Here is a 27,485-nt window from a genome sequence, read left to right as displayed (position 1 = left end):
TTTAGTGCATGTTTGTGCAACGTGAACAACAGGACGAGTGAAACAAACGAGTAAAAAAGGAAAGCAGACGGACTTCTTCATCCCACCATCCTTTCAGGGCCAAGACCAGCTGAGTCCAATGTGGGCCGCACACAAACAGAGGAGGAGGACGCAGCAGGGTCCAAGATGCACAAAACATCCCCACCCCCACTCGACAAAAACCTCACCAGCTCGCACAGGCAGCTGCCAGAATGCTGTTGCATATATAAACATGTTAATAATAATTTGCCGTCAGTGCTGAGATAATGTGGCGCACAAACACGTGGCACGCAGAGTGGCAGCTAATGTTTTACTTTATTTACTTAAAGCAGGGCTTCTCTGTTGCCAGTAGGAGACATGTAACACCCCCTTCATATCCTTGTCTCCCTACCCAATAAGCCAAACTGATGCCAGAAAACTCAAAAACCACTCAACCCAGCATGCAGCATCATTAGCTCATGCGCACATATCTGCTTAAGCCAATCTCTATTTTCTAAGTTGCTGCCAGGAGGCTGGCTGAGTCACGCTGCTGCCATGTTTGCAGTTTAAACAAGGGCGGCAACGGCTGTAATTGCTGCTTAAGAATAGCTAAAAAGGTACCTGCGTTATGTTTGCTGAGGGTGGGTGGGGTTATACTGTAAGTGTGTGAAATAAGAACAGAGCTGTTCCATCTGTCGCTAAGATTTTTCCCTCGGTGTTCTTTGGATAGAAGTCAAGTAGAGTGAGGAGAGGATTGATGCGAACTGACGAGTGCCAAGTCTCAGAAACCCATTAGTAAGATATGGTGATGGTAAAGTGGACATTTACAAATATTAATTAGCTGTAGGATTAAGACGTATCTGTGTGGAGGGCGTAAAGGAATACTGTGTCAGTATGATTATAGAATTAGTTTTGAGAGAAGTGAATGTGAATCGAGAAATCAATGAGGTTTAGCAGTGACAGACCCAATGGTTTTGTCGTTGTCACCGGAGAGGGATTAATGATGTGTAATACTGAGTTGCAGATCAGTACACGGCAGTGATGTACAGCACAGTGGTTCCTCCTTTATCGTAGGGGTTACGTTCTAAAACAACCCGCAAAAGGCGAAATCTGCAAAGTTGCCAGCTTTCTTTTTTTTTTTTTTTACAATTATTATAGATGTTCTAAGGCTGTCAAAGCTCTAACTACATACCTAATACATTTTTCTCAGACAAGCATGAACATTTTTACACTTTTCTATCTTGTTTGAACACTCTTGATGCCCTGTAATATAAAGTGTGCAAATTTCCACTAAAGGTAAGAATTGTTTTCAGGAGTATTTACTAGTTTTCTCTTAACTAATTAACACAATGAGCTGCCTGAATGTTTTTCCTCACAAAAATACTACTAGAACAGTGAACGCTGATTATGTTGCGACCGTAGCACCCGATGCACCACATGTGTTCAGTTTGGTTCAGGTCCGACGTTCTCCTCCTCTCCTGCCCCGTGCTGCTACTACTGTAACTTTTAAACCAGGAGAGACCCTGGGTGTGTACCTCTCACCAAGCAAAGACTTTTCAGATGGTCACTTTTAATGCTTTTCCTCCCAATGGACATCCTCTCATTTGAACATAAAGAGTTCAACTGTTACCGGCTTATAAGGTTAGCTTGTTCAAACAGCAGCCAGCTCCAGACTCTGACTGGTTCTTTTCTGGTCTAGTCCCGCCTCTCCCAATTGTTGATTGGTTCTATCTTTTCCATTTTCTGATTGGATTTTCATTCATGTCAATTATCGTTGTCATCTTTTATTTATTGGTGGAAAAAATGCTTGAAACAGCGAAGCCACGAAGGGAGAACCGCGTAATAGCGAGGGACTCCTGTACAAAAATATAAACAAACTGGGCAAAATCTGTCAAAGTCAATTGAACTTTGTTCTCTTCTGCTTCTGTTATTTGTCCAGAACCAGAATTATTCATAAAGATGGACAGTAGAGTGTTGAAGGTGTAGCCTGCAGCAGAAGCACAGCGGTAAAGCCTTTTCTTATATTAAGACATGTTTGACAATGGATGCTCCATCTAACCGGCTCATCAGAAGTCAGTAGTTCAACTTAACTCAGCACTTAATCCCTCAGCATTAGGTTTCTGACTGAGAAACAACAGCTTGTACCAACGTTGGCCCTTCCCTCCCACACAGCCGAAAGCAGAGAAAGCATCAGGCAGCCCTTGGCCACTGCCAAAAACTTAAATAAAGAAAATGTACCACAATATAGGTGAGTAGGATTGCATTTCCTTGAGTTTGTTTAGTTGTGTCAAATTCATTTGTGCATATTAAACTATACTAAAAATAAAGAAAAGCTCCCAATCCTCCAGGTTAGGGAAAAAAATCCAACAGATTTAAGGGAATAAAAACAGAATGGTTGGATTTGGATTAGTCCTTGCTGAGCTTTGAGCTCGTTATTTCCTCTCTCTCTAATCCAGCCGCTGCTTTATGCACAATCTCCATTGTCCCTTTTTGTCTGCTCCACGGCTCTAACATGCGGCTGATCACCATCCTCTTTTGAATAATCGTGCAGTGGCAAGATGACATTGGAGGTTGCATAAGCTTTTACCATTAAGCTTGCAAGGGTTGTTTGTCATCATCCCTCCACACACACACCCTTCTGCTCTACGAGGAAAAGAATTGATTTGTTTTGGGTCGGCTGCTGTTTGTTTTGCATAAAATGCGGCCTAGAACAGCTTACTGCATACAGTATTCTAGAGAGACTTTACGTTGCATTTTTCCTTTTCTATTCCTCTTCAAGCCTCTGTAAGCTCTGCAACAGTTTGCATCTGACTCCAAGAATTCATCGTTTTATATGCTGCGTGAGCCCATAGTGGAAATGGCTGGTAATAGTCTAAATGTGTTATTGCCAGCAAATCTAAAAAGGAAAACCAAAACCAATAACAGATTGGTTCCCATCCCTCAGTGCTCTCTGTCTTACTAAGCTTCTTTGTGGCATTCAGCTCCTAAATCCACTGGTTACGATTGAAGTAAATGCTTAAATTAGAATCACTGGAAGAAGTGGAGAAAATAGCTTCTTGGTCACAGTTATCGGTGCCTCTGAGCTGCGATTAGAGCAATATTGTTGAAGTATGTTCAAAGTTGGTGACCAACAGAAACGCTTGTTCTTTGGTGTGAAATGAAATGAGACTCAGCATAAAGGCTGTACAACAAAATCAGTTCCTTTCTTTCTCTCTAAATGATTTTAAATTGGTTTCACAAAGAAAACAAAAATGAAATTGGACTCATCTTGTTTTGATTTTGAGTGGTAAGCCGAGAAAAGGTAACCAACCAATCACGGGTGGTTTAACTTCCGTAAAAAATACAAATTTTGTCCAGTTGCTTTCCATAATGGTCGAGGTTAGAGAGGTTTTATAGAGCTTTAAAAAATGTGTGTTCTTAAAAAAACATTTATGTACTTGACAGCAATCACCAAACATCTTGACAACCCTTTGTCATCAGTCTAATGATATACAGAGGAATACAATCATAGGAGAGTTGAAATGTTCCCAGAAGATGGTCCTACAATCCAATTCAAAGAAAGAAATCAATGATGTCTGAAACAAAAATAAAAGCTGATAACTGATTGAAGTCATCTAAGATGTGTGATTAAGACTGGCGCTATTTAGTTAATAGGTGTTAAATTGTGCTTGTATATCTGGTAATATATAAAATATATCATGTATAGGCAAAGTGAATGAATGGATGTATATAGGGATGTTCTAAATTGTATCTGATATACTGACATAGTCTAAAACTCTTCATTTCAGATATTCATTAAACCAATACAAGCGGGGTCATTCCTCATAAAATATGTCGGAGTCTTGTTCACGAGTGAGGGAAAGATGGAGCCTGAGATGGAGAGGTGGATTGGTGCTGTGTCTGCTGTGATGCGGGCGTTGTACTGGTCTGTCGTTGAGCCGTAAGGCAAAGCTCTTCATTAACCGGTTGATCTATGTTCCAACCCTCAGCTATGGTCACGAGCTTTGGGTGGTGATCAAAAGAATGAGATCATGGATACAAACGGCCAAAATGAGTTTTCTCCACAGGGTGTCTGGGCTCTCCCTTAGAGATAGGGTGAGAATCTTTGTCATCTGGGAGGAGCTCAAAGTAAATCTGCTGCTCCTTAACATCGAGAGGAGATAGTTGTGGTGGCTTGAGCATGTAGTTAGAATGCCTCCTGGACGCCTCTCTGGTGAGGTTTTCTGGGCACGTCCAACCAGGAGGAGACTCTAAGGAAGACCCGGAATACGCTGGAGTGGCTGTGTGTCTCGGCTGGCCAGGATCACCTTAGGATTCACCTGGAGGAGCTGGCCCAAGTAGCTCGAGAGAGGGAAGTCTGGGCCTCTCTGCTTAGGCTGTGCCCCCACAACCTAACTCTGCATAAGCGACTGAAAATGGATGGAATGACACCATTTAGTTAACTAACATCACATCTGCTATCATGCATACTTAAATTTTAAAATGATCCATGCAATATGTGACAAGTTTTTCAACAAAACCACTAAAACTTTACCTCAGATCTATCATATTTTGGCATCTTGAGTGAAAGGAGAAGTAGCTGAAAGGTTTGGTGCACAATATGTGCATGGTGAGTAAAGGCTGTTTCATTAAGAAAGTAAAAACCGATACTGATAATGTCTGATGTTACTTTTTAATGCCAGTACCATCCAATAATAACGGTGGGCCGATATTGGACATCCTCAGATGTGTATATTACTATTAAAACATAAAACTATGAAGCATAGTTATCAGTCAAAGCACTGGATCAGTTTTGTTCTGCTCTGCTTGTATTACGAACAAGACCAGCATGGGTTCTCCTTGGTAATCAGGCAGGAAACCTCCACAGGACACTGTGCAAAACATGAAACAAATAATTTATTGCCCACGCAGATTGCAGGTCTAACCCATGTAGAGACCTCCCTCTAGTTTTATGATTGCTTCTTTGGCTTGTATGTCAAGTGCCCTTGTCCTAGGACTCTGGATGGTTCTTACTACTTTAAGGATGGAGGATCACTTGGTCTTGAGGACAGAATGACATGAAATTATTTTGCTGAAATATTGAGCAACATACAATTTGCAGTAATTACAACAATAAATATAATTTAGTTATTGCTATTTTTATAAAAGTAATAATGCCAGTGTTTATTTACTCTCTTAATGAGCTTTTCGCAGCAGTGTAGCAATTTCTATTATGCGCAGAATAAATCAAATGAAATTATATTCAAAATAATTAGTCCATGGTCGTTTAAATCAAGTTTTTTTAGGTTGAAGCTACACTTTCTCTAGCTGCACATATAACTTCTAGACCCAAACCCTTCATTTTGTTTTTGATCTTAAAATCAAGCATGAATAGAAGCTACGCCTCTGCCAACAACAGCAAATGCAACAAGAAAATTGAAAAAGAAAGTTAAACTATATATTTCACACAGCCAAAGTGCTTGAATTACAACTTTTACTCTGGATGCTGGAAGGGCATTTTAAAGGCAATTCACCAGCTGAGATGTGCTTCCCTTGAGTTTGGAGTGCCAAACTAGTTAACAGTACAAAAATACAAACTAAATCTTGCACAGAGGGTGTTAGGTATGTCAGTTTTAGGTTAACTGTATCCACTAATATGCAAATTCTACTGTAACTACTGTTATGTGTGTTAGTCCACTAGAATTGGTTTAGCCACTTCTTGGTTATTTAGAGCACAGTTCCCTATTCAGCTTCATCAAAGGGGCAATATGTAGGATTTCTACAGTGAAATAAACACAAAACTGTCTAATGTCTCAATCGTGTTGCAAGAAAAGTCATTTTGAAACAGATTTCCTAACCAGCTGGATAGGGGCTGTCAGTTTTTCTCCTTTCAAAGTAGTCAAAGAGGGTCATAGCCAATGTTTACAATCTGTAAGCCCATGAGGTTACAGAGTCTGCTCCAGGCTAATGCTGCAGGATTTGTTACTCCACACCGGCAAGCACAAAGCTCCAGAGTTCTTTAAAGAACCAAGCCCAGTAAACAGGAGTGACTCCGAAGTTATTTCTTGTACCCTAAGAAGCCACTGCATTCTTTTGTTTTGCTGTAATACCGAGTAAAGCAGGCTAAAGGCTAACGTTGACATAACACTGAGCTAACAGTGAATTAGAAGCAAATAGTTGGCTCTAAAAATATCTCAAGCTACTTTTTCAATTACCAACAACTGGATATTACAGTGACGTGTATGAGTGAATTGAATAATGAGTCAAATGTTAGCTTTCTGTTATAGTTCTGAAGTAAAATGTAACAGCAAGATGGAAAATTGCACTCCCTCTAATGCTGGAGGCTAACTACCATAATAGGTGTTGTAAGAGCTCCCTACTGTAAAACACTCAAGACTGCTAGCACCAGATAAGACAAGAATCTTGTGGTGCTAATCCATAACTGGCAACAGCCATGAAACCGGGAGTGAGAGAGTGACTTGTTGGGGCGCCAGTAGCTCAACAGGTTGAGCGGGTTGTCCAGTAATCGGAAGGTTGCAGGTTCGATCCCGGCTCCGGACAGAGAATTTTGCTGTTGTGTCCTTGGGCAAACCACTTAACCCACCTTGCCTGCTGGTGGTGGTCGGAGGGTCTGGTGGCGCCTGTGCTCGGCAGCCTCGCCTCTCATCCCCACCAGTGTTTGAATGTGTGTGTGAATGGATGAATGATACACTGTAGTGTAAAGCGCTTTGGAGTCCTTACTCTGAGAGGCGCTATACAAGTGCGGGTCATTTATCATTTGTTTAGAAAATTGAACTGCAGTAACCAAGTTTGACCACAGGGTGTCACTCCTACTCCATTATGTTTTTTTATTTTTTTTATTTACGTATTTATTTATTTATTTATTTATTTTGAATACAGAATAAAGATTACCACAAAATAAGAAACACGAAACAAGGCTAATCAAAATGTATTGGCTGGCTGAAGCATTTGCTAATTATGCCAGCCCTTTTAACAAAGATATTTTTGATAAAACAAAACAAACAAGCAAACAAAACAAAAAACGTTACACCTTAGATAAGTAACTACATCAAAGTAAAACAATCAAGAGTTTCAGTATTATTATTATTGCTCTATTATTTTTCCATCTTTAAAGGTGATTTGAATCAGGTTACATTGTTTTCTATAGAAAAGCCATATATGGCTTCCTGATAGACTCAGTTCAGTATTGGATCACAAACACATTTATTTTAAATGTTTTTATGTTATTGGATCATAAAACAAATTCTTCTCATTAATTATATGAAGTAATTGCTTTTGAATTAAATAAATATAAAAGGCTGTCAATAATTTCCATTCTTCGTCTGGGGAATTTCAGTTTTGTTGATGTGTTTTGACCACAGGCGGAGTTATTCCAATAGGAGTTTGAAAATTTTTCTTTCGGTTTTCTTTCTTCCAGCTTGTAAATGACGTGCTAGAATGTCATTAAAATGCATAACACTTTATATTCTCAGGGCATCTCTAAGCATTTTTTCTGTGTCATTCATTTTTGTAAAGAAATATCCATCAAATTCTGCACATACAAGTAGAAAACTGTGTTTGCATCAATGTGTTGAGCTTTTTTGGGCAATTTCTACAGTAAAATCTACAAACAACATTCACTGTGAGTCATATTAGCATTGCTTATTACCCTAAACCTGTGCACATCCCAGAAGCCAGCAGAACTTCAAAAGCCAGGAGCACCAAACAGTGCAGCAGACACTTTCCTTCTGTTCTGAGCAGCGAAATAAATTAGATTTCTCGACATCTCTGCTTTTCTTTCTAGTCATTGCGTTTTGAACACAGCTGGGACTGTGTTTTTCCTCGTCTCCAGTCTGTTGGGCACAGCAGCCATTTCTGAAATAAACATTAGCAACGACACAATACCATGTGAGGATACGCATGTAAACTGTGAATTTTTCTTTGTGCGTGGGTTTATTTATTTTTGTGCTGTGTTTGTGTGTGTCTGGGCATTCCAGGTCTTGTGGGCGGAACAGCAAGTGGTAAAGAAAAGAAAGAAGAGGGACGTCTTTGAAGACCCCACAGACCCAGACTTTCCCAAGCAGTGGTACCTGGTGTGTAATTGTTTCTCATCTCTATAATTTACATGTCTGTTGCAACTCATAAGGCCTGATGTGTTTTAAAATACAATTCTAAATGAGGTATTTCACAGAAGCATACATGTATTTATGTGGATGTGAACCTACTGAGCTATTATTGACAAAGAAATTCAAGTGCATCATCAGCATACCCTATTAATTACTCATATAGTGTAGTGCATTTGATTTTAAATCTCTAAATTCAACCTTCTTGCATTTACCAAAGTCAGCTTTGAAAATACTCTCACTGGCTGCTCTATAATGTTTTACAGTCTTTTGCAATGCTACTTAAAAGCCTGTAAATATAGGGTTGTTTTCAATTGTTTCATAAAATGTAGAGGTTGGGATAACACATTCCATAAAGTGGGAGCCACGACCGGGAAAGCCCGATCGCCGATCACCTCTAGTTTTATATTTCACTCCATGGACGACCAGAGGTCGTTGATTCAAGGATCTGAGGGGATGAGCTGGTACATAACAAGTTAAAAACGCTGAAATATAGTCTGGCGCTAACCCATGCAAAGCCTTAAATGTGATTACATGGTGGCATTCTGCAGACCTTGGTGAGACCCGGTGGAAAAATGAGCAACTGTTGCATTTCTATCATTTAGCACCAGTCCACCCACCCTCCTCTTCCCCTCTGATATCAGCAAGGTATTTTGTCCATGCAACAGCTCCTCCGTGGATATTTTCTCTTTTTTTGGACCATTCTCTGTGAATCCCAGAGGTGGTTGCAGGTGAAGATCCCAGTAGACCAACAGCTACCAGGAATCCTCAGGCCTGCTCGTCTGCTTCAAACAACTTTACCACATTCAAAGCCGCTTAAATCCCCTTTTCTTTTCCTCTTGTTGATTCTCAGTTAGAACTTCAGCAAGTCATCTTCACCTCATCTAGATGCCCTAAATGTAATGAGTTTGAGCCATGTGATGGGAAGCAGCACAGGAGCTAAGGTGGGTTGTCCAGTAATCGGAAGGTTGTAGGATCGCTCCCGGCTCCCGGCATTCAGAATTCTGCTGTTGTGTCCTTGGGCAAGGCACTTAACCCTCATTGCTTGCTGGTGGTGGTAGGAGGGACTGATGGCGCCTGTGTACAGCAGCCTCGCCTCTGTCAGTCCGCCTCAGGGCATCTGTGGCTACATTGTAGCTCATCACCTCCAGAGAGTGAAGGTGCGAATGGATGAATGATACGCTGTAGTGTAGTGCTTAAGAGTCTTCTGACTTTGAAAGGTGCTAAACAAGTGTGGGTCATTTATCATTTAGCATGATAACAATCAGTGTTGGGAGTAACGCGGTACAAAAGTAATTAACTACTGTAATGCATTGCTTTTTGCTGTAATGTGGTAATGTAAGGCATTACAGGGAAAGAAAATGGTAATATTTACTCGGTACAATTGTCAGTAACGCGGTAATTACAACACATTTTTAAACCCAGAATCAAGCTGCGTTTCTTAAAAATTCAAATTGCAGGAAACCCGAAGAAAGTTCCAGTATCTGCATATATTACGTCATTTATGGACTCAGCTTTGCAGGCAGAGAGGACGCAGTGGTACCGGCTCAAATACTCCAGCTGCATCCTGCGCGCGGCCGCTGCAACATTCACAAAATCGCTCCACTAAAACAAAATAATTCACCTGCGATCGTTCATATCAGCGCATGTTCTCTGGTATTCTGTACTTTTCTGACGTGCTTTGCCTCAGCTGAGTTAATCTGGGCTCCGGTGATTTCAACTCATTGCTGCTGGAGCGCCGCTCATGTGAAGATCCCTTTGGCTGATAGTTAGAAAGTAGGAAATCTAGGAAACGGGTTTTCTGGAAGATGGAGAGAACATGCAGCATGCAGGACGGTTAGAGACAAAGGGCAGGAAATTATTCAAATAAAATCAAGAAAACAAAACAAAGTGCTTGAAAAGAAAAAAATGTAGGTAGATTTATCCCCAATACTCATTTTTACCAGTGAAAAGCAATAATATAAAAGCATTTAATATTTATACATGTGATAGAATCAGATCACACCAGAAGTCAGTCCCACATCCAGGGCCGTATCAAGGCATCTGGGGACCAAGGCAAATATAGGCTTGGAGCCCCCACCACCTCACTCGCCGCTCAGTTAATCTAAGATGGCAGCGTGCTGAGAGTACAGTTTGTTGTTGCTTTTATTACATAAACAATCCTTCGAAAGAACTGTTTTTAACAGCATTCCTAGCTCAGACACCACATCACCTTCCACCGGATGTGTCATGAGTTCACCAGGCATCAGATTACCAAACTCATACTGAAGTTGTTTTGTTTAAAGTAACTTAGAGTAGTGCAAAAGTAGTGTAATGCCTTACATTTTAAAATCAGTAATATTGTAATGTAATGAATTACTTTAAAATGAGGGTAACAAGTAATACATAATGCATTACAGTTTTGAAGTAACTTGCCCAACACTGATAACAATTGATTGAACAGGGGTACCTAATAAAATAGTAGCTTATGTCAATATGTATGCTTATTATTAAATGAGGAAAATTCATCTAATTGGGTTTAATTTTAAATATGATGTCCGTGATGGTGGAATTTGATGTCCACAATATATTTGATGTGTGCAAAAAAGGTTTTGTTTAAAATCATCCTTTTATTAATGCACATGTAGCATGAGACTGATCAGTGAGTCTTAATAATGTGGTCTATGCATTTCTGTCTTTCAGCCATCCCTGCATAGTGATGATTTGTTTCCGTATCACTTGTAGCGATACAGTTTAGCTACATTTATTAATTGATCAATAAGATGTGATATTCCATATAAATATGAAATGATCATTCTGATTGGTCTTTGAATGTTTTATTTAATATTACTGTAGGATCTTTGAACTGTTCAGGGAACACACACTTATAGTTTATAAAAATGAATCTAATTCTATCTTTCTAAACTAATGATTATACATGACAAAGTATGAATGAAATTATGGTACAAGATAACAAATGATGAGTGAAATGATGAAATGTAAACTAGAAATTTATGTAGCAAACCTTATTAAGTATCTGAGAGATCTTGTGATGGCTGGGTTGTAAAATCAGTTTGACTGCACGGTTTAATAAGCTATAGATTATTCATAAAACCATCCGACACCGTCGTGCAGATTCTGCGATACCCTTGTGTGACGACAGCTCTTGAGGCAGCCAGATTGGTTATGTCGCCGGTTGGCTCCCAGGATCTCAGAGCCGTCGCTCCCTTTTGAGTTCAAACATCACTGGCCAGAAGATACTACCAGGGTCTGCAAGTTAGACACTCCACATCTGAGGTGCTGTAGCGTCTGAAACCACTCGCAAGCGTTGCTGAGAGGCATTTGACCTTGAGGTCAAAGAGATGATGCTTGCTCACCCGGAGCAAACTGACTAGATCAGGAAGTGACCTCTGTTTTTATTAACTGTTGTTGACAAATTTAGACTAATCAGAAATTGACAAGTTTAAAAGGCGTTACCAAAATACTTCAGAAGATCCCTCCTTCCCTCAGATACTTAGAGAGTTTATTTCTTAGTGTGAAGTGAAAATGTTAAACATTAATAGTAATATAATGAGGTGTGAATATACTGATGGATTAAAATCTTTAAATCAACAACAAATCCTAATCTGGTGTAATTTAAGATCTGAAATGAATCATTAGAGGAAAAACATTCTATTTAACTCATTGTTCATTAATGTAAAGTAATGGACACATTAATCAAACACTATGGATTTTTTAAAAATTGTTCATTCAACAAAGTATGATTATATAAAGTTTTAAAGTTATTTATGTCAGGGAAGATGGACTTTATTCAGAGAGTAAAAGATAAGAAGTCCTGTGTCTTACAGCCTTGAGGACTCATGACGTATGAAGTCATTAGTTAAGAATATTGGCTCAAGTTCATATCGGCACCACGGTGTCAGATTGACCTGAGTGAAGAAGTTTGGCCTGTATGTTAAAAGTTAACTTCTGGTCATTTTTGATGAAAAACTTGGCCATTCTGTATGCTACACACTCATAGAACAACATTTTACTGTTGGTCTGTATCTTTCCATGTCCCTGTCCCTCCTCTGCTCTCAAAATGCTATTTGTATTGCAGATAAATGTTCAGAGCAAGATTCCTCACCTAAATACAGGAGCATGCTTCTTAGCAGCTTAGCCAGAGGCAGCAAATATATCAGGGCAATTCACTGACACATAATGTTAGATAAATAACTAATTCCCTGACTGAGATCCAATGTAGAAAGTGTGGGTTTATCTTGGCCATATGTACACTGAATGGAAACATTTAGGTAAATATTGTGTTATACCAAAAATAAATAGCAACCTCCTCTTAAATACAATGTATTATCCAAGGCAGTTCTCAGGCTGCCCTGCACCGAGCTGCGAGACTCATTAGAACAGCCACATGTAGGCCGTGCCCCTCCACTGAACAACTCTGGTTTCTTTTACAAAAATAACTTATTTTATTTTAGACATATAAGAAGACAAAATAGCATCAGAGTCGTAAACTCCAGTGTGCGAGCGTGACGCAGTTCTAGCAGAAACTTCAAGATTAACCACGGAAGAGGCTCCCTTGTCCAAAGAGCCCAAAACACTGGGCCACTCTTGATTGAATGAGCTCTCAAGCCATATAGCAAGAGAACGTCCTTGCTATCCTGTTGCTTTAAGCAAGAGAGATAGTCTGAACAATCACACACGATAGCCCCAACCTCAGCCTAAGACATTATTTTGTCCCTAGCTGGATTGGCAATTCAAATGAACGATGATCACGTAAGTGCACAGTGCTTGTTCAGCGTATGTGCAATGCATGAGTCAGGCTTAGAGAATGCAACCTTCTCTTTTCGAACACCAGGGAAAGATGATAGAAACTTGAGAGCTGAATCACCACAGAGCTGTTGTCTGATAAGAAAACCTTAGAGAAGTATGTTTCACTTCTGTGTGAAGAAACCTTAGAGCCGTCAGGCATTAAGTGAGTGCAAGTGGGGTGTACAGATAGTGCACGAAGGTCCCCAACCAGCTTTGCAATGATCAAACTAAGAAAAAGAGCGTGAAAGAAATATTCTTATCTGTCAAATCAGTTAGCTCAAACAGATGGTTTCGAGAATCTCGATCACTAAAGTGCATGGAAAAAATGTGGGATTTAATCTGAGGTCTAAGCCTAAGACCTGTTTTAAAATACACAAAGTGACAAGATGACTCCCTGCTTTCTATCTGTCAAAGCTAGTATGAAAAAACAGAGCTAAAGATATGAATAAATAAGCCATCGAGTTATCTGCCAGAGCTGGTGACAGTGAGCACAAACCTCATGCCCACTCAACAAGTTTGCAGTGCTTGATGAATACCAAGTTTCACGAAGCTTTCCACAAAGACATGAAATCAGCAGCAAGTAGCAACAATTAGCTTTACTCACTCTGTGGTAAGTGCTTCTGACAAGTGAGGAGCACGAGCACAAGTGAGGTCTTGGAGGTCACACAAATCATTTGCATGAGGTTGATTGTGGCAGAAAGCTGAGAAGGTTTTTTTAGTTAGCACACACATTGAAACATTTTTAAATACATGATGAAATCCTAATAAATCCGCCATTAGAGTCCTAACTGAACATGAAAATGCTTTGGTTGTTCCTTTTGACATATTGATTAAAGTAGAGTAAAAAGTATTTAGAGGTGATTTAACAGTTTTTTTTTTTTACTGACTGACCATTTCCCATCAGTTTGTCCAGGAAGTCTTCATCAAAGCAGATCAACTCCTGAATAAAAGATCATTTATCTTTTCATTTTTTGCAGTCCAATCCAACTCATCAAGATCTGAATACCAAAGCGGCCTGGGCACAAGGCTACACAGGAAAAGGAGTAGTGGTGACCATCTTGGACGATGGCGTTGAAAAGGACCATCCTGACCTCATCAGCAATTATGTGGGTGAAAAACACAAAAGAATAGGTACAAACAGTACATGGCAGGCAATGAACAAACATGATGGTGATTGTCTTGTTTATTCTTGAATTGAGTGCTAATTATAATACATCAAACAGGAACATACACACTAGTGATATTTAAGCTTTTAAATTTTGATTTGCAGCTGTCACTTTGTTTAACAACAGACATCAAAGCTAGGCAGCTTTATCTGTAAAGCACATTTCATACACTGAGGCAGTTCAGTGTGCTTTCCATTAGCGAGAATATTAAAATCAATGTGACAGCACCATTAAAATACATTTTGACCACATTAACTCATTCACCGCCAGCCGTTTCCGGATCAGTAAAGCCCTTCGCTGTCAGCGTTTCTCACCTTTTTTACTGTTGTTTTTAAGAGTCACAGAACGTTACGTGCTAGGATGACGTCGACGTCAAAACTACCACAACAAAGAGGAGACTCACCTCTTACATCAGAAAGAATTTGAGCGTTATCCGTTCTTTCATAATCCGTTGTCGAATTGTGATCGGCAGAAGCTTTTCCGGTTTGCACCTCACCCCGGGTTTCCACAGGAGCCGTCAGCAGCACGTTACTGCAGCAGCACGTCTAGCTGCTGCTTGGCCCTTCCCACGAGACGCAAAGCAGCAGGGGAGCAGCTGTCACCGACAGAGCACGAAGTCACACGAGTGACTTCGTCAGTAAACACAACAACAAGCAGGAGAAAACTACAACATGGTTTGTGTTTTATGTTCTGTCCATTTCATAATCGCCAATTCGGACCTGAAAAACAAATGAGACCGCTAGCTAGGTGATAACTTCTCACGGGGCCGCACAGTTAGTAACCTTTTTTAAAAGTAAAGCAACCGGAAGGCAGTACGTTCTTTATTCTGAAAATCTCGGGAGCTTCTCTCCATTTCCGCGTCCGATTTCCTGTCTTTCCTTCCCCAAAAATTTCGAACTTGACCCGTTTCAGAGGCGTCGCGCGTAGAAAATAGAACCGGCGCGTAAAGGCCGCGACATGCTGCTCCTGAGACGCGGCCGACTCGCGCTGCTGACGGCTGCTGATGGCTCCAGTGGAAAAGGTTCTGTTGACCACATCGGTTCCTATCAGCAGCTATGACGTGCTGCTGCAGTAACGTGCTGCTGACGGCTCCTGTGGAAAGCCGGGGTCACTTATTTTTACAGCAGCGGCCCAAAACGTTCTCCTAACACATGGATTTTCTGCTTCCTGACCACGTGACGTGTGACGTATGCGGATGAAGATCAGCTTTAGAGCTGGGATGTTTGTTCTCACGGTGCGGGGGCTCATTCCGACGCCCACACAGTAAAACAATGTAAATGACGACTTTAGTCGTGATTGGAAGTGAATGAGTTAAACACAATTTTATTTCAGATTTAAGAATCAGAAAAAGACCAAATGAAAGGCTGAGCAGGTACAGTGCAGAAGGTGCAGCATAAGAAACATTCATTCAAACGCTGATGAATACATGAAGGTTTTCAATTTTGATTTAAAGGTTATTAGAGCCGGGGCACATTTGAGGTCACAAGGAAGCTGATTTCATTTGTGTGCAGCATAGTAGCTCAAAGCAGCTTCATCCTGTTTGGTACTGACCCGAGGTTCTACCAGCTGACTGTTTCCTAAGGATCTCAGAGCCCTGCTGGGCATACATGAAGCAGATCCAACATGTCCCCGTGCCATTGAGTGATTTATAAACTAGTAGAAGCACTTTGAAAATGATTTGTAGTTTGCTGGTAACCACTGTAAATGTTTAAGAACAGGAGTGATGTGCTTGGTTCTCTTGGTTTTAGTTAAGACTCTTAACAGCAGCATTCTGAATGAGCTGCAGTTACTTCACAGCTTTTTTGGGAAACCACACAGAAGACCACTGCAATTATCCAGCCTGCTGGAGGTGAATGCATGAATGAGTCTCTCTAGGTCTTGTCTGGACATGAGATCTCTGAGTCGTGCTATTTGATGAAGATGATAAAACGCTGATCTAGTTATAGCCTTAATGTGACCAGTGAAGCTCAGGTCTGAATCAATTATGACACCGAGATTTCTAACCTGAGTCTTTGTCTTTATACCTCTGGAGCCAAGTTGAGCAGTAACCCCCATCCTGTCCTTTTTTTTTTCAAAGACAATAATTTCAGTCTTGTCTTGATTAAAAATGCAATAGTTTATTAAATACTGTACCAACAGCAATAAAATTACTAATAACTGTTTGATTTGTGTGCACCAAGTGTTGCTTTTTGCTGCAGAATCTTTCACTTGCAAAGCTCTGTTTTACTTTCATCTTAGCTGAGTGTCTGACATTTGGCGAGTTTCATCCCGAAGAACCACAAAACACCTAGCTGTTTAAAAAAGGCTTCAACTCATGATGTTTACCAAATACAAGAAAGAAGGTCCAAAAGTGTGTGCCTAAACACAAAATGTTTGTATGTATGATATGATCGTGATAAACCATGTGCCATTTGTGTGAATATGTTGCAACGTTATTTACCAAAAACTACCAGACAACATTAAATAACTATTAGTTATTTGATGTCGAGAAAGGGGTGGGATTAAATGAACTGATGCTTCTTCCTACTCCCTTTTGAACATGTGTAAAAAAAAAATGAGAAGGATAAGTTACTTATGTTGTGTGTATTACTATGTGTATGTACGCATGTTCAAAACAAAGACAAAGACGTGATAAAACCTCCTTTAATAAAGCCGCCATTTTTAGCCATTTTTAATCGTAAATGGAGATTTAGGTTTTGTCAAGTCCTCTAAGCCAAGGATTAGCTGCTTTGTAATACACCCTTCAGGTCACTCTAATTATAGAGTGTTTGTATTGATTTTTGTGTTTTTGTCCTATTGATCGAATGTTGGCATTTGAAGCGTGTTACCCGTTACAGTAAGAATCATGGCAAGTGATACTCTCGTGGATGTTTACTTTGTACAAAACAAATCGACAAAAAAGTCATTTTATCCCATTCTTTTGTTTTCTGTCTTCTATCAAACACATAACCTTGAAGAATGCGGTGAATGTTGTGCAGCATACAGTTTTTCTCCGAAATTGTATTTATGTTTACAAGCGAGTTTCAGACAAATATCAAAACAGAAAGGGGAAAAGAAGGTTAATTAAATTCTGTGAGAGAGTTTTGAAATGAGTTGATAGGCATTCTTTTTCGTGTTTTTCTATTTTCTCTAGGACCCAGAGGCAAGCTATGATGTTAATGATGGAGATGCTGACCCCCAACCGAGATACACGCAGCGAAACGAGAACAGGTAATTGGGCAGCTGCCTTTGTGAAAAATAAATGAGTAATTTTATTGTTGGTGAAGGCAAGCACATTAGACAGAAAATCATATAGTAAGGTTGTTGTTTTTGTTTGCTTTTAAACTAAATAAGTCTTGCTAGCTTCAATTTTTCTAAGTGTTGACAGGAACTAGTGGGAAAGCATGGTGGCGCAGTTGTTAGCACTGTTGCCTCGCAGCACGAAGGTTGCAGGTTCGAAACTCAGCTGCGGCCTTTCTGCGTGGAGTTGCGTTTTCTCCCCATGCATGCGTGGGTTTCCTCCGGGTACTCCGGTTTCCCCCACAGATCACAACATGCCCTATAGGTTATAAATCGTAAGTCGCTTTGGATAGAAGCGTCTGCCAAATAAATAAACATAAACATAAAGCAGCCTTTGCTGCTATTGGTTTAAATATGTGCATTCAAAACCAGTTAAAGTGTTTTAAACTCTGATGGTTCATTTAGCACAGCCTTAAAAGATTTTCCTTTTTTTGTCAGTACATAAGCTCTTCTTTTGCAGCCTATTAAGGTTCAGTTCTCACAGCCATAATTTCTTGCTCATACAGTATTTGTTTACTTGCCTGCTGTGATTAATGCCTTTTCGGTCCAGTCTTTGGTGATCACATTAAAAGATGTTTGCCCCAATTAAATCATGCAACACTAAAGCCCGACAAGGAATAAATCCTAAATGTCCATCCCTTCCTCTTTTTTGCTGACTATTTCTCCAAACGCTGTGGTCTTCTGCTTTAAGCAATCCGTGGAGCAGATAAGAAGCTAGTCTTGCTTTAAAAATGCGCAGCAGGATTTGTCCTACTCTCTATCTTTTCTAGGACGCTCGCCACAAAGTCCTTTTGTTATTGTTCAGTTTTTTTCAGCTGCTGCTTCTTTTCTTTGGATTTCAGAGTGCAGTGTCTACTTGGTCATATGGAAAGCTAACAAGTTTTTAAAGTGATAGAAGTGAGGGAGAAAAAAGTCAGTCTTTTATAATGTTTCCCAATATTTACCCAGGCCATTTTTCATCATTTTAGCTCATTTGTGTTTTAACATGGAGCTCGTCACCTACGCATCAAAGCTGCTAAAAGGTCAACCACTGCACTGTCTATAAAAACAAACTCAAAATGTTAAAAATTCCAGGTTCAGTCTCCATCAAATGGGCCACTAGATGATCCCGGACGAGCCCCCATTTGTGTTACGACCCAACTCATGGAACTGCAATGTAAAGAGGAGGTCTGGACACCTGATAGGAGTTTTGAGAGTATTTAATTAAAACCTGCCTTCAAGAGGCCTAACCAAAATGCCACACAGACAGGCGCTCCCAAAGGTGCTCCCTCTGATCAGCCGCATCCGGTCTGATGTTGTACCAAGCAGTTTTTTATGCTGCACTTACAGGTGCAGCCACTCAGAGCCATTACTGGTTGAACACAGCCAGACCAATGTTGAAGCAGAGGGACATCGGCAGGAAAATTCAAAGCTCCAATCAGCCGGTCGCACTGGCACAACAACGTATGTTTGCTCACAAGAAGGGCGCTTGGTTTCTCCCATGAGCCTGGGCTGTAACACGTGCTGTTGGTCACATGGAAAGCTAGCAAGTTTGTAAAGTGACAGAAGAGATGGAGAAAAAGGTCAATGATTCATAAAGTTTCACAATATTCACCCAGGCCATTTTTCATCATTTTTGGCTATTTTGTGTTTTTCAAGTAGGTTTTTTTTATGTCATTGTTCAAATTGTGGCCTGTTCATCTTGAATGAATTTAGCATCTGCAGATTTCGAACATATGCCTCGTTTTTAGTCTTTGCCGACAGCTTGACTGGCCATGCAGAGCAACCTCAGCTCTTTCTGTCAGAGCGTAGTAGATCCTACTCTGTCCTGCTGATGGAACAAAGCACTATCGAAGGGGATAACTCTCTGAATCTGGTTCACTTAAGCTCCCAAAGTGTACCATGCTATTACTGCAGAACACACAAGTCAAAAAGACAGGTCTGTACTCCCACACTCTTCTTCTGTGACTGTCAGTGAAACTGCCAGAGCAATTATTTTACCCTTGATCAGCTTATGGGCCTGAAATGAAAAGCAGGGATGTGTCTCTGTGTCTAGAATGTGGAGATTCTGTGTTTGGAGTGACCAGGCAAATAATATCCAGAGAGTTGTGTAAAGCACTCAAAGAGTAATGCAGGTCATCAGTGAGTAATGCTCACAGTCGCCTCACAATGAGATTATATGAATTTATTCATAGGACAACAAAAAAGCAAAGGAGATTCAGAGGCGGACGTTTTCCAGACTCATGAAGGCCGTTTCATTTGTATTGGTGACACGATATGCTGATGTTTGGATTCTCATCTTGAGCCTTTTTTGCGTCGTCTTGAGTTGACAGGTTTTGTGGCTGGAGGGGCGAGCTTAGTTGATTGGCTGGTTGAAGTTGAGTGAAGGAGGAAATCCGTTTTTGCCTCATCATGAAAATCTTTGCCCTGATGTTTTATTTTTGTTTGTTTGGGTTATTGTACAGTAGTCTTCTCTGCTGTCTATGTTGGAGTGATACGTATGTATAGAGCTGAGCTCGGAGAAGAAGAAATCACGATTGATTTTCCTTCCTGGCTACAAGCTGCCAGTAGAGCAGAACTATTTTCAGAAACCTGTGTAGCATGGAGTGTATCATTATTTCTGATCTTAATTATCCCTGATCTACCCATCCATCTAGCGAGCTGTGTGGAAACATGATGGTATAGAAATATAATACAGACAAAAAGACATTTTTAAAGACTTAGACAATAATCCCATACATTTTCTACAAAGGTGGTTTATTTAACTAGAAATGTTCGATATCAGCTTTTTTATCATTTAATGCTATAGTATAACTTTTAATTTCTGATACTACTATAAGCCAATACCAAGATTTGTGGGGTTCCCCCTCATAATAAGAAAAAGATAAAATCAAATATTGTAGGTAACTAACGTTATATGTCTCCTATCATGCATTGTCAAACTTTAGACATTATCTATGCTAAAAGCTACTTCAATTTACATTAGGCAGTTGTGCACAAAAAACTAAAATATCTATTAAAAAAATGCCTCAGATCTGTCTAATTTTTATAATTTTTGTGAAATTAGAAGTAGCTGAGGAGTTTGATGTATAAAATGTGCATGGTATGTAAAACTTGTGTCATTAAAAACCGATACCGATCATTTCTGTTATTACATAATAATAATAATGCAATGAACTTATATAGCGCTTTTCTAGACACCCAAAGACGCTTTCACACACTTTCACATTCACACACTGCTAGTGATGGTAAGCTACTTGTAGCCACAGCCGCCCTGGGGGGTCTGACAGAGGCGAGGCTGCCATTTGGCGTCGTCGGCCCCTCTGACCACCACTAACACAGGCAAGTTGAGTGAAGTGTCATGCCCAAGGACACAACAGCACGATACCCCTGGCGGGAGCTGGAATCGAACCCATGACCCTCCGATCATGAGGCAACCCGCTCTACCACCTGAACTACTGCTGCCCCATCCATCCATCCATTCTCTTCTGCTTATCTGGAGTCGGGTCGCGGGGGCAACAGCCTAAGTTGAGAAGCCCAGACTTCCCTCTCCCCAGCCACTTAAGCCAGTTCTCCCAGGGAATCCCAAGGTGTTCCCCGGCCAGGCGAGAGACATAGTCCCTCTAATGTGTCCTGGGTCTCCTGGTTGGACGTGCCCGGAAAACTCACCAGGGAGTCATCCAGGAGGCATCCTAATCAGATGCCCGAGCCACCTCAACTAACTCCTCTCGATGTGGAGGACCAGCATATCTATTCTAATTCCCTCCCAGATGACCGAGCTCCTCCTCGCTAAGGGAGAGCCCAAACACCTTGCAGAGGAAACTCATTTCGGCCGCTTGTATCTGCGATCACGTTCTTTCGGTCACTACCCAAAGCTTGTGACATAGGTGGGGGTAGGAACATAGATCAACCAGTAAAATGAGAGCTTTGCCTTCTGGCTCAGCTCTCTTTTCATCACAACAGACCAGCACAATGCCCCCATCACTACAGACGCAGCACCAATCCGCCTATTGATCTCGCGCTCCAGCTTTCCCTCACTCGTAAACAAGACCCCAAGATACTTAATCTCCTCCACTTGGGGAAGGACCTCATCGCTGACACAAAGAAGGCGTTCTTCCCTTTTCCGACTCAAGATCATGGTCTCAAATTCCATTTTTGGTTCTTTTTTAAACACAGATAAGATTTTTCTTTACCTTGCTGACGTTTCGTTTGCAGCTGCAAACATCTTCAGAGCTGACGTTGATGGTGGCGTCACTTCCTACTCCATTTATCCGCGGGCAGCAGAGGATGTCGCTCTCTGCTGCCCGCTCTCCCCTCTCCAATGATGCAGTCCCATGCACAATCCAATAATTAAACTCCATCGTCTCTGTTCATGGTCCCACATCCACGTCTCCTTATCTCTATAGCTTCCTTTATCCATCTTTTCTTCTGTTCTTTCGAAGTGGCGCCACCATCAGAGTCAGCTCTGAGGATGTTTGCAGCCGCAAACGAAACGTCGGCAAGGTAAAGAAAAACCTTGTCTGTGTTTAAAAAAGAACCAAAAATGGAATTTGAAGATAAGCACAGCAAGAACGTTCAAAAGATGTCATGGTCTCAAATTTAGCAGAACTGATTCTCATCCCAGCTGCTTCACAATCAGCTGCGAACCGCTCCAGCGAAAGCCGAAGATTACGCTCTGATGAAGCCAACAGAACCACATCATCTGCAAAAAGCAGAGACTTGATCCTCAGGCCACCAAAATGGATTCCCTCAACATGTTGGCTGCACCTAGAAATCCTGTCCATAAAAGTTATGAACAGAATCAGTGACAAGGGGCAGCCTTGGCAGAGTCCAACTTTCATTGGGAACGAGCCTGACTCACTGCAGACCTAACAGCCTTATCAGAGGGCCTGGTACCCCATACTCCCGGAGTGCCCCGCACAGGGCTTCCTGAGGGATGCGGTCGAACGCCTTCTCCAAATCCACAAAACACATATAGACTGGTTGGGCGAACTCCCACGCACCCTCCAGGACCCCCCCTAAATGTATAGAGCTGGTCCAGCATTCCACGGCCAGGACAAAAACCATAATGCTCCTCCTGAATCTGAGGTTCGACAATCCGACGGACCCTCCTCTTCAGAACCCCTGAATAGACCATACATTTTAATTACAATATCGGATGATAATGATGGTATGCCAATAATTACGTGCATCCCTAACGATAACACAAGCATCTGTGTATTCTGCTATTGTAAATTATTTAAACCATTATTTACAGTTTTCTGATCTTAGCATCTAAAGCTAGCTCTGTCTTTATTTGGAGAGATGACTTTTACACATTAAATCCACATTCTCCATAACATGCAATGCCAACATTAAATCCCCTTGAATGTTTCAGTGGGATCTGTCGTGGTAGAGTTCATCAACGAGAGCCTGGGTGACAAGGTCAAACAACTTTAATAATCCTTTTGCACAAGGGAGAGGGAATCAGTGAGTCCGCTCTGACTAACTTCGATTCTGGGGGCCTCTTATAGGATTTTCGTGTGGAGACAGTCTGGCTACCTTATCCGGAGCCTTGATCAGTCTGGTACAAACATCAGCCCAGCCCAGTTCCAAACCAGCTCCGTAATCCATAATCAGGAGCGGATGACATGCAGAAGCTGACCTTTCTAGTTTCTGAGAGAAGCTGGTTATTGGCATCTATTGCCTGTGTGTGAAGCATAAGAACAAATGTTCCGTTACAGATCATACCAGTGCTTTGAATGAGCCATTCCATTCTCTGCTCTAGTAACAGTCATTCCAGTTGACATAAAACATTAATGAATTTTGAGTTTCTTAAAATGTCCAAAACGAAATGACCATTTTCCTGAACACTAGTCTACCCTGCATGTGTGTCGGTTAAGGTCATTGCAAATAAAGCTGAGTTTGCATGTGTGTGAGTGTTGAACAAAGTTCTAAAGAAGTCTAAAAGGTGATTTGTTCACTCACGCAGTCTTTCTTTGGCTTAGAGCTGCAGCAAAAACATCTGAACTGGAGGCACACAGAGAGACCGCTGGAGCTGTTAACCCTTTGCATTTTTAATCACTCTGACTTAATAGTATGTCTGTTTATATATTTTATATTTAATAGCTATTTGGGATCGCGGATATCAAAATGAGAATATTTCTCTCAGTCGGTGGATTTATTGATATGGGTCTCACATTAACTCCCAAATTGGTTGAGTTTTGATGTAGAATCGAGGACTCCAGGCTGTCCAGCCCTGAAGCAACTCCACACCACATAACCTGCACCATGATGCTTCACAGTCAGGACTGTCTCGGGTCCTCTAACTCTTTCGGAAAGCAATTAATTCCTGTAGAGAACTTTTTACACAAATCTATTTATTGGGACCAACATGCCTGCCTAGGATTTTAACGACAGCCTTTATTAGACAGAGATTGGCATGCTACACAACCGTGTGACCTATTACCGCTGGCATACTAATGATGGCCCAATTGGCTCTGGCTAAAGTGTGTGGTCATACTAAGATACAGAAAGAAAGTGAATACATGCTTCTCTTGCACTAACAAAGCTGCTTTTGTCCTTAGTGGTGCTTGGCTGTTTGCTTTGTTTAAATTTAAAGTGCTTCATCAGCAAAAATACAGGAAATAAGAAGAATTTAAAGGCCCCACTCGCAGCAGAAATAAGCATCTGATAGCTTGCGTTGTCTGGTATGTGCCGCATTAAAGAGCTGCAGCAAGCAACTCATTTCATTCAAACACATGCGTCTGAGTTTAATAGGGAAATAAATAAAGTTTCTCATAATCAGAACCTCTTCAGGATTTGAATATGTTTTTATGTTATAAATTCAGTTCTAACTGCTAGATTATTAAAACACAAAGGTGTCCATTACCCTAAAGTTAAATATTTGTGAAATTAAGTTCATTGTGTGCGTCATCCTCATCAAATGTTTGGTTGTCACAAAAGGAATCTCAGTAAATTTTGATTTTCATAGGCAAGATTAAGAAAAGCCAATACTTAAAGGTCAAGAGAACAAGCTATGGACACGGTGTCCTTGTCCAACTAACTAAGGCCTGGAATCAACCCCACTTGTCTCAATAAAAATGGACGTGTCTGCCCCCTTGCAAAGCGACGTCTCTGCTGTACATAAGCTTCATGCATATGTAACTCTGCACAGAGGCAATAAAGCTGTCACCGAGGGGTTGACAACAGGATAAAACAGAGTGAAGGGGTACACAAATCAAACAAGACACATTCCTCTGAGGCCTCCTACATCCGCTGCTCCGTTAGAGTGTTTTTGACGTCTAAGGTGCCGGGTCGCACCTGCGCTGTGCTCCCAGCTTTGTTTCTGATGCATGTTAGAAAAATGCAATTCCTGAAATTGGAATTCCTCGAGGCTTCGCATGAATGCACTTACATTAAGCATCTGTTTGGCTCTACACGTAAGATCATTTTTCTTGAAGGGATTTGAAGAGCAGAGAATGATTTTTAAAAGGACAACTTCAGTGCACTGCCAAGTTTTTCTTGTTTTCACTAAAGGAAACATGTGCGAGCCTCATTCGTCAGTGAGGAGCACCTGACAGTTTGGAAGTATTCCTAATTTTCTGCAGTGGGATAAATGCATGACAGTCCAACGACTGTAGAGTGCTGTTTTATCTCTATTTAGTTAGGGACTTCTTAAGTTAAAATGCTCGCAGTATTCACACAGAATTTTTTTTTTTAAGTATTGCAGCTGCCAGCCTCTGTCTAGCTTGAATGCTGTAATTCTGTTTGCCTTGGTCTGGTTTTTTCTGGTTGGGACTGCTTGTTTGTTTCCTAGACCACCCGGCAGATGCAGAGAACGCTGGCAGAGGATTTCATCCTTAAACTAAAATCCTCTGGCTTTCTGGCTGCTCCCTCGCTGGGGTCTTTGTCAAGAAAAAGAGCCGTGAGATTAAAAAGCAACTGTTTTCTGAACATTTTAGCAAAGAAACACCCCAAGTGATTGGAGGTGGCACGCCTTAGTCGAACCCCATTCCACAAAGCATTACTGATCACCCAGAGTCAATCAATATTACTCTTGCCCAGCTGACTAGGTGCTGATGAATGGGATGTTAGAGCTATTGTGTCTGCAGGGTACAAAGATGGCCTTGTTTACTCGTGCTTCTCTTTGTCGAGCCATTTGTTTCTTACTCACTGTGACTGCTTCAAGGCCAGTTTAAATCATGTAAGCACGTCGCTGCTTGAATGATGCGATCTAATTAGGTTACATGCAAATACTTCATGAGTTTATTGCATTTTTTTCTGTTCCATACAGCATTTTATATACTTTTGCTGCAAGAAAAAATAAATACTTTTCCCCCTGCGGATGCAAATCAGACTGACTGTTGAGTCTGAATTGCCCCTAGGTTTGAATTTCATGACTACATATTGAGGCTAAGAATATCCGTCTGTCATGACAACAGTTTTCCCGCTCTTTAGTTTGGTTATTAGTTATCATCAAGGGCAGGTTTTAGCCTCATTTCCCAAAATGAAACCTTACAAGTCGGCTCTTTTGATTGGGATTAATAATTTTTGACAATCTTTGGTGCAGAACCTCCGTGTTCACTCGTGCAATGAAGAGATCTTCACTTGGCACCTGAGTGTAACTATTTGAACAGACCTGCCTGAGGCCACAGCTGAGCCGAGCAGAGCAGAAAATAGCCTTATCCTTTTGGCAGGTTCGATGAACGGACCCTATTCAGTCCCTCTTAAACAGATAAACCGACAACGCAATGCCAGCAGACAGATCCCACAGTTTAGCCAAGAACTGATCACACATTAGTCACACTCTGTGATGCATATTCTGACAAACGTGGGGCTTACTACACAAAGCAACCCTAACCCTAAGCAGCTGTGTGAGTCAATGGTCTTCTCTCAATAGTTTGGTTTTAAGGTCTAAATGAGAAAGTATATCAGAGCGGCATGGGGAGCTGCTGTGTCATTCAATTCTACTTGCCTGAGGTAATGTTAGCTGAACTTTAAAAATGTGAGTGAGTCATGCATGGTGGTGCAGTGGTTAGCACTGTTGCCTCGCAGCACGAAGGTCGCAGGTTCGAAACTCGGCTGCGGCCTTTCTGCGTGGAGTTGCGTGTTCTCCCCATGCATGCGTGAGTTTCCTCTGGGTACTCCGGTTTCCCCCACAAATCACAACACGCCCTCTAGGTTATAAATTGTAATTCGCTTTGGATAAAAGCGTCTGCTAAATAAATAAACAACAAACAATTGTGTTCATCTGGGTCCATTGATTTATTTTTTTCACTTATTGAGATGTGGCACATGTCTAAAGTTTTACTAAATAAACGTTATGAGGAAGTTGTAAAAACAATAACTGTAGCAAATGGCATACAAAGGACACCCCATTTTAAAGGGTACCTTTCTTTATGGCCTAATTTGTCTCGAAATTCAAACCTTAATTTTGAGAATTGAGAGGAGCCAGTTGAGGTGGCTTGGGCATCTAGTTAGGATGCCTCCTGGATGCCTTCCTAGTGAGGTTTTCCAGGCACATCCAACTGGGAGGAGACCTAAAGAGTGAACCAGGACACATTGGAGGAACTATGTCTCTGGCCAGGGAACGCCTTGGGGTTCCCCAGGAGAAGATGGCCCAAGTGGCTGGGGAGAGGGAAGTCTGGGCCTCTCGACTTAGGCTGCTGCCCCTGCGACCCGACTCCGAAAGAGAATGGATGGATGGAATTTTGAGAATTGCCATTATTCTCAATAGAATGTATAAAATACATTTTTCTACTCCAGCTATCCAGGTGTACACTTTGTGATCTTCAGCCCGTTTTGAGACGATTTTTCACTTGCGCAGCCATTTTTGAGGTCAAACCGAGTTTTGCGTCTTGCAGGTGGTCACGAGAACAAATTGCTTGTATTTGCCGGAAACTGCTGGCCTAATGGGCTTCCCAAGGGCAGCAGTAGTTCAGGATGGAGAGCGGGTTGTCCAGTAATCGTAAGGTTGTAGGCTAGATCCTGGCTCCTGTAAGAGAATGATGCAGTTGTGTTCTTGGGCAAGACACTTAACCCACATTGCCTGCTGGTGGGGTTTGGAGGGACCGGTGGCCCATGTGCTTGGCGGTCTTGCATCCCTCAGTGCACCCCAGGGCAGCTGTGGCTACAGTGTAGCTCATCATCACCAATGTGTGTGTGAGTGGGTGAATGGCTGATTATGTTGTGA

General features: G+C 41.3%; 2 protein-coding genes across 4 annotated transcripts in view; one reads left to right on the top strand and one right to left on the bottom strand.

Annotated features, from left to right (window-relative positions):
- The window catches only part of furinb (furin (paired basic amino acid cleaving enzyme) b), a 168,334-nt gene that overhangs the window by 94,115 nt on the left and 46,734 nt on the right, over positions 1 to 27,485 (top strand). For all 3 annotated transcript variants that reach the window (XM_015964814.3, XM_015964812.3, XM_015964813.3), the window contains exons 4-6: positions 7,974 to 8,069; positions 13,865 to 13,993; positions 17,187 to 17,263. In XM_015964814.3, the coding sequence (XP_015820300.3) occupies positions 7,974 to 8,069; positions 13,865 to 13,993; positions 17,187 to 17,263 (302 nt within the window). The remainder of the gene's footprint in view (positions 1 to 7,973; positions 8,070 to 13,864; positions 13,994 to 17,186; positions 17,264 to 27,485) is intronic.
- The window catches only part of accs (1-aminocyclopropane-1-carboxylate synthase homolog (Arabidopsis)(non-functional)), a 160,752-nt gene that overhangs the window by 108,554 nt on the left and 24,713 nt on the right, over positions 1 to 27,485 (bottom strand). The gene's annotated exons all lie outside the window — the stretch shown is intronic.

This window comes from Nothobranchius furzeri, chromosome 4 (genome assembly GCF_043380555.1).
Source record: "Nothobranchius furzeri strain GRZ-AD chromosome 4, NfurGRZ-RIMD1, whole genome shotgun sequence".
NCBI classification, from domain to species: Eukaryota; Metazoa; Chordata; class Actinopteri; order Cyprinodontiformes; family Nothobranchiidae; genus Nothobranchius; species Nothobranchius furzeri.
The sequence above is the reverse complement of the archived record's forward strand: the minus strand, read 5'-3'. Positions and strand labels throughout refer to the sequence as shown.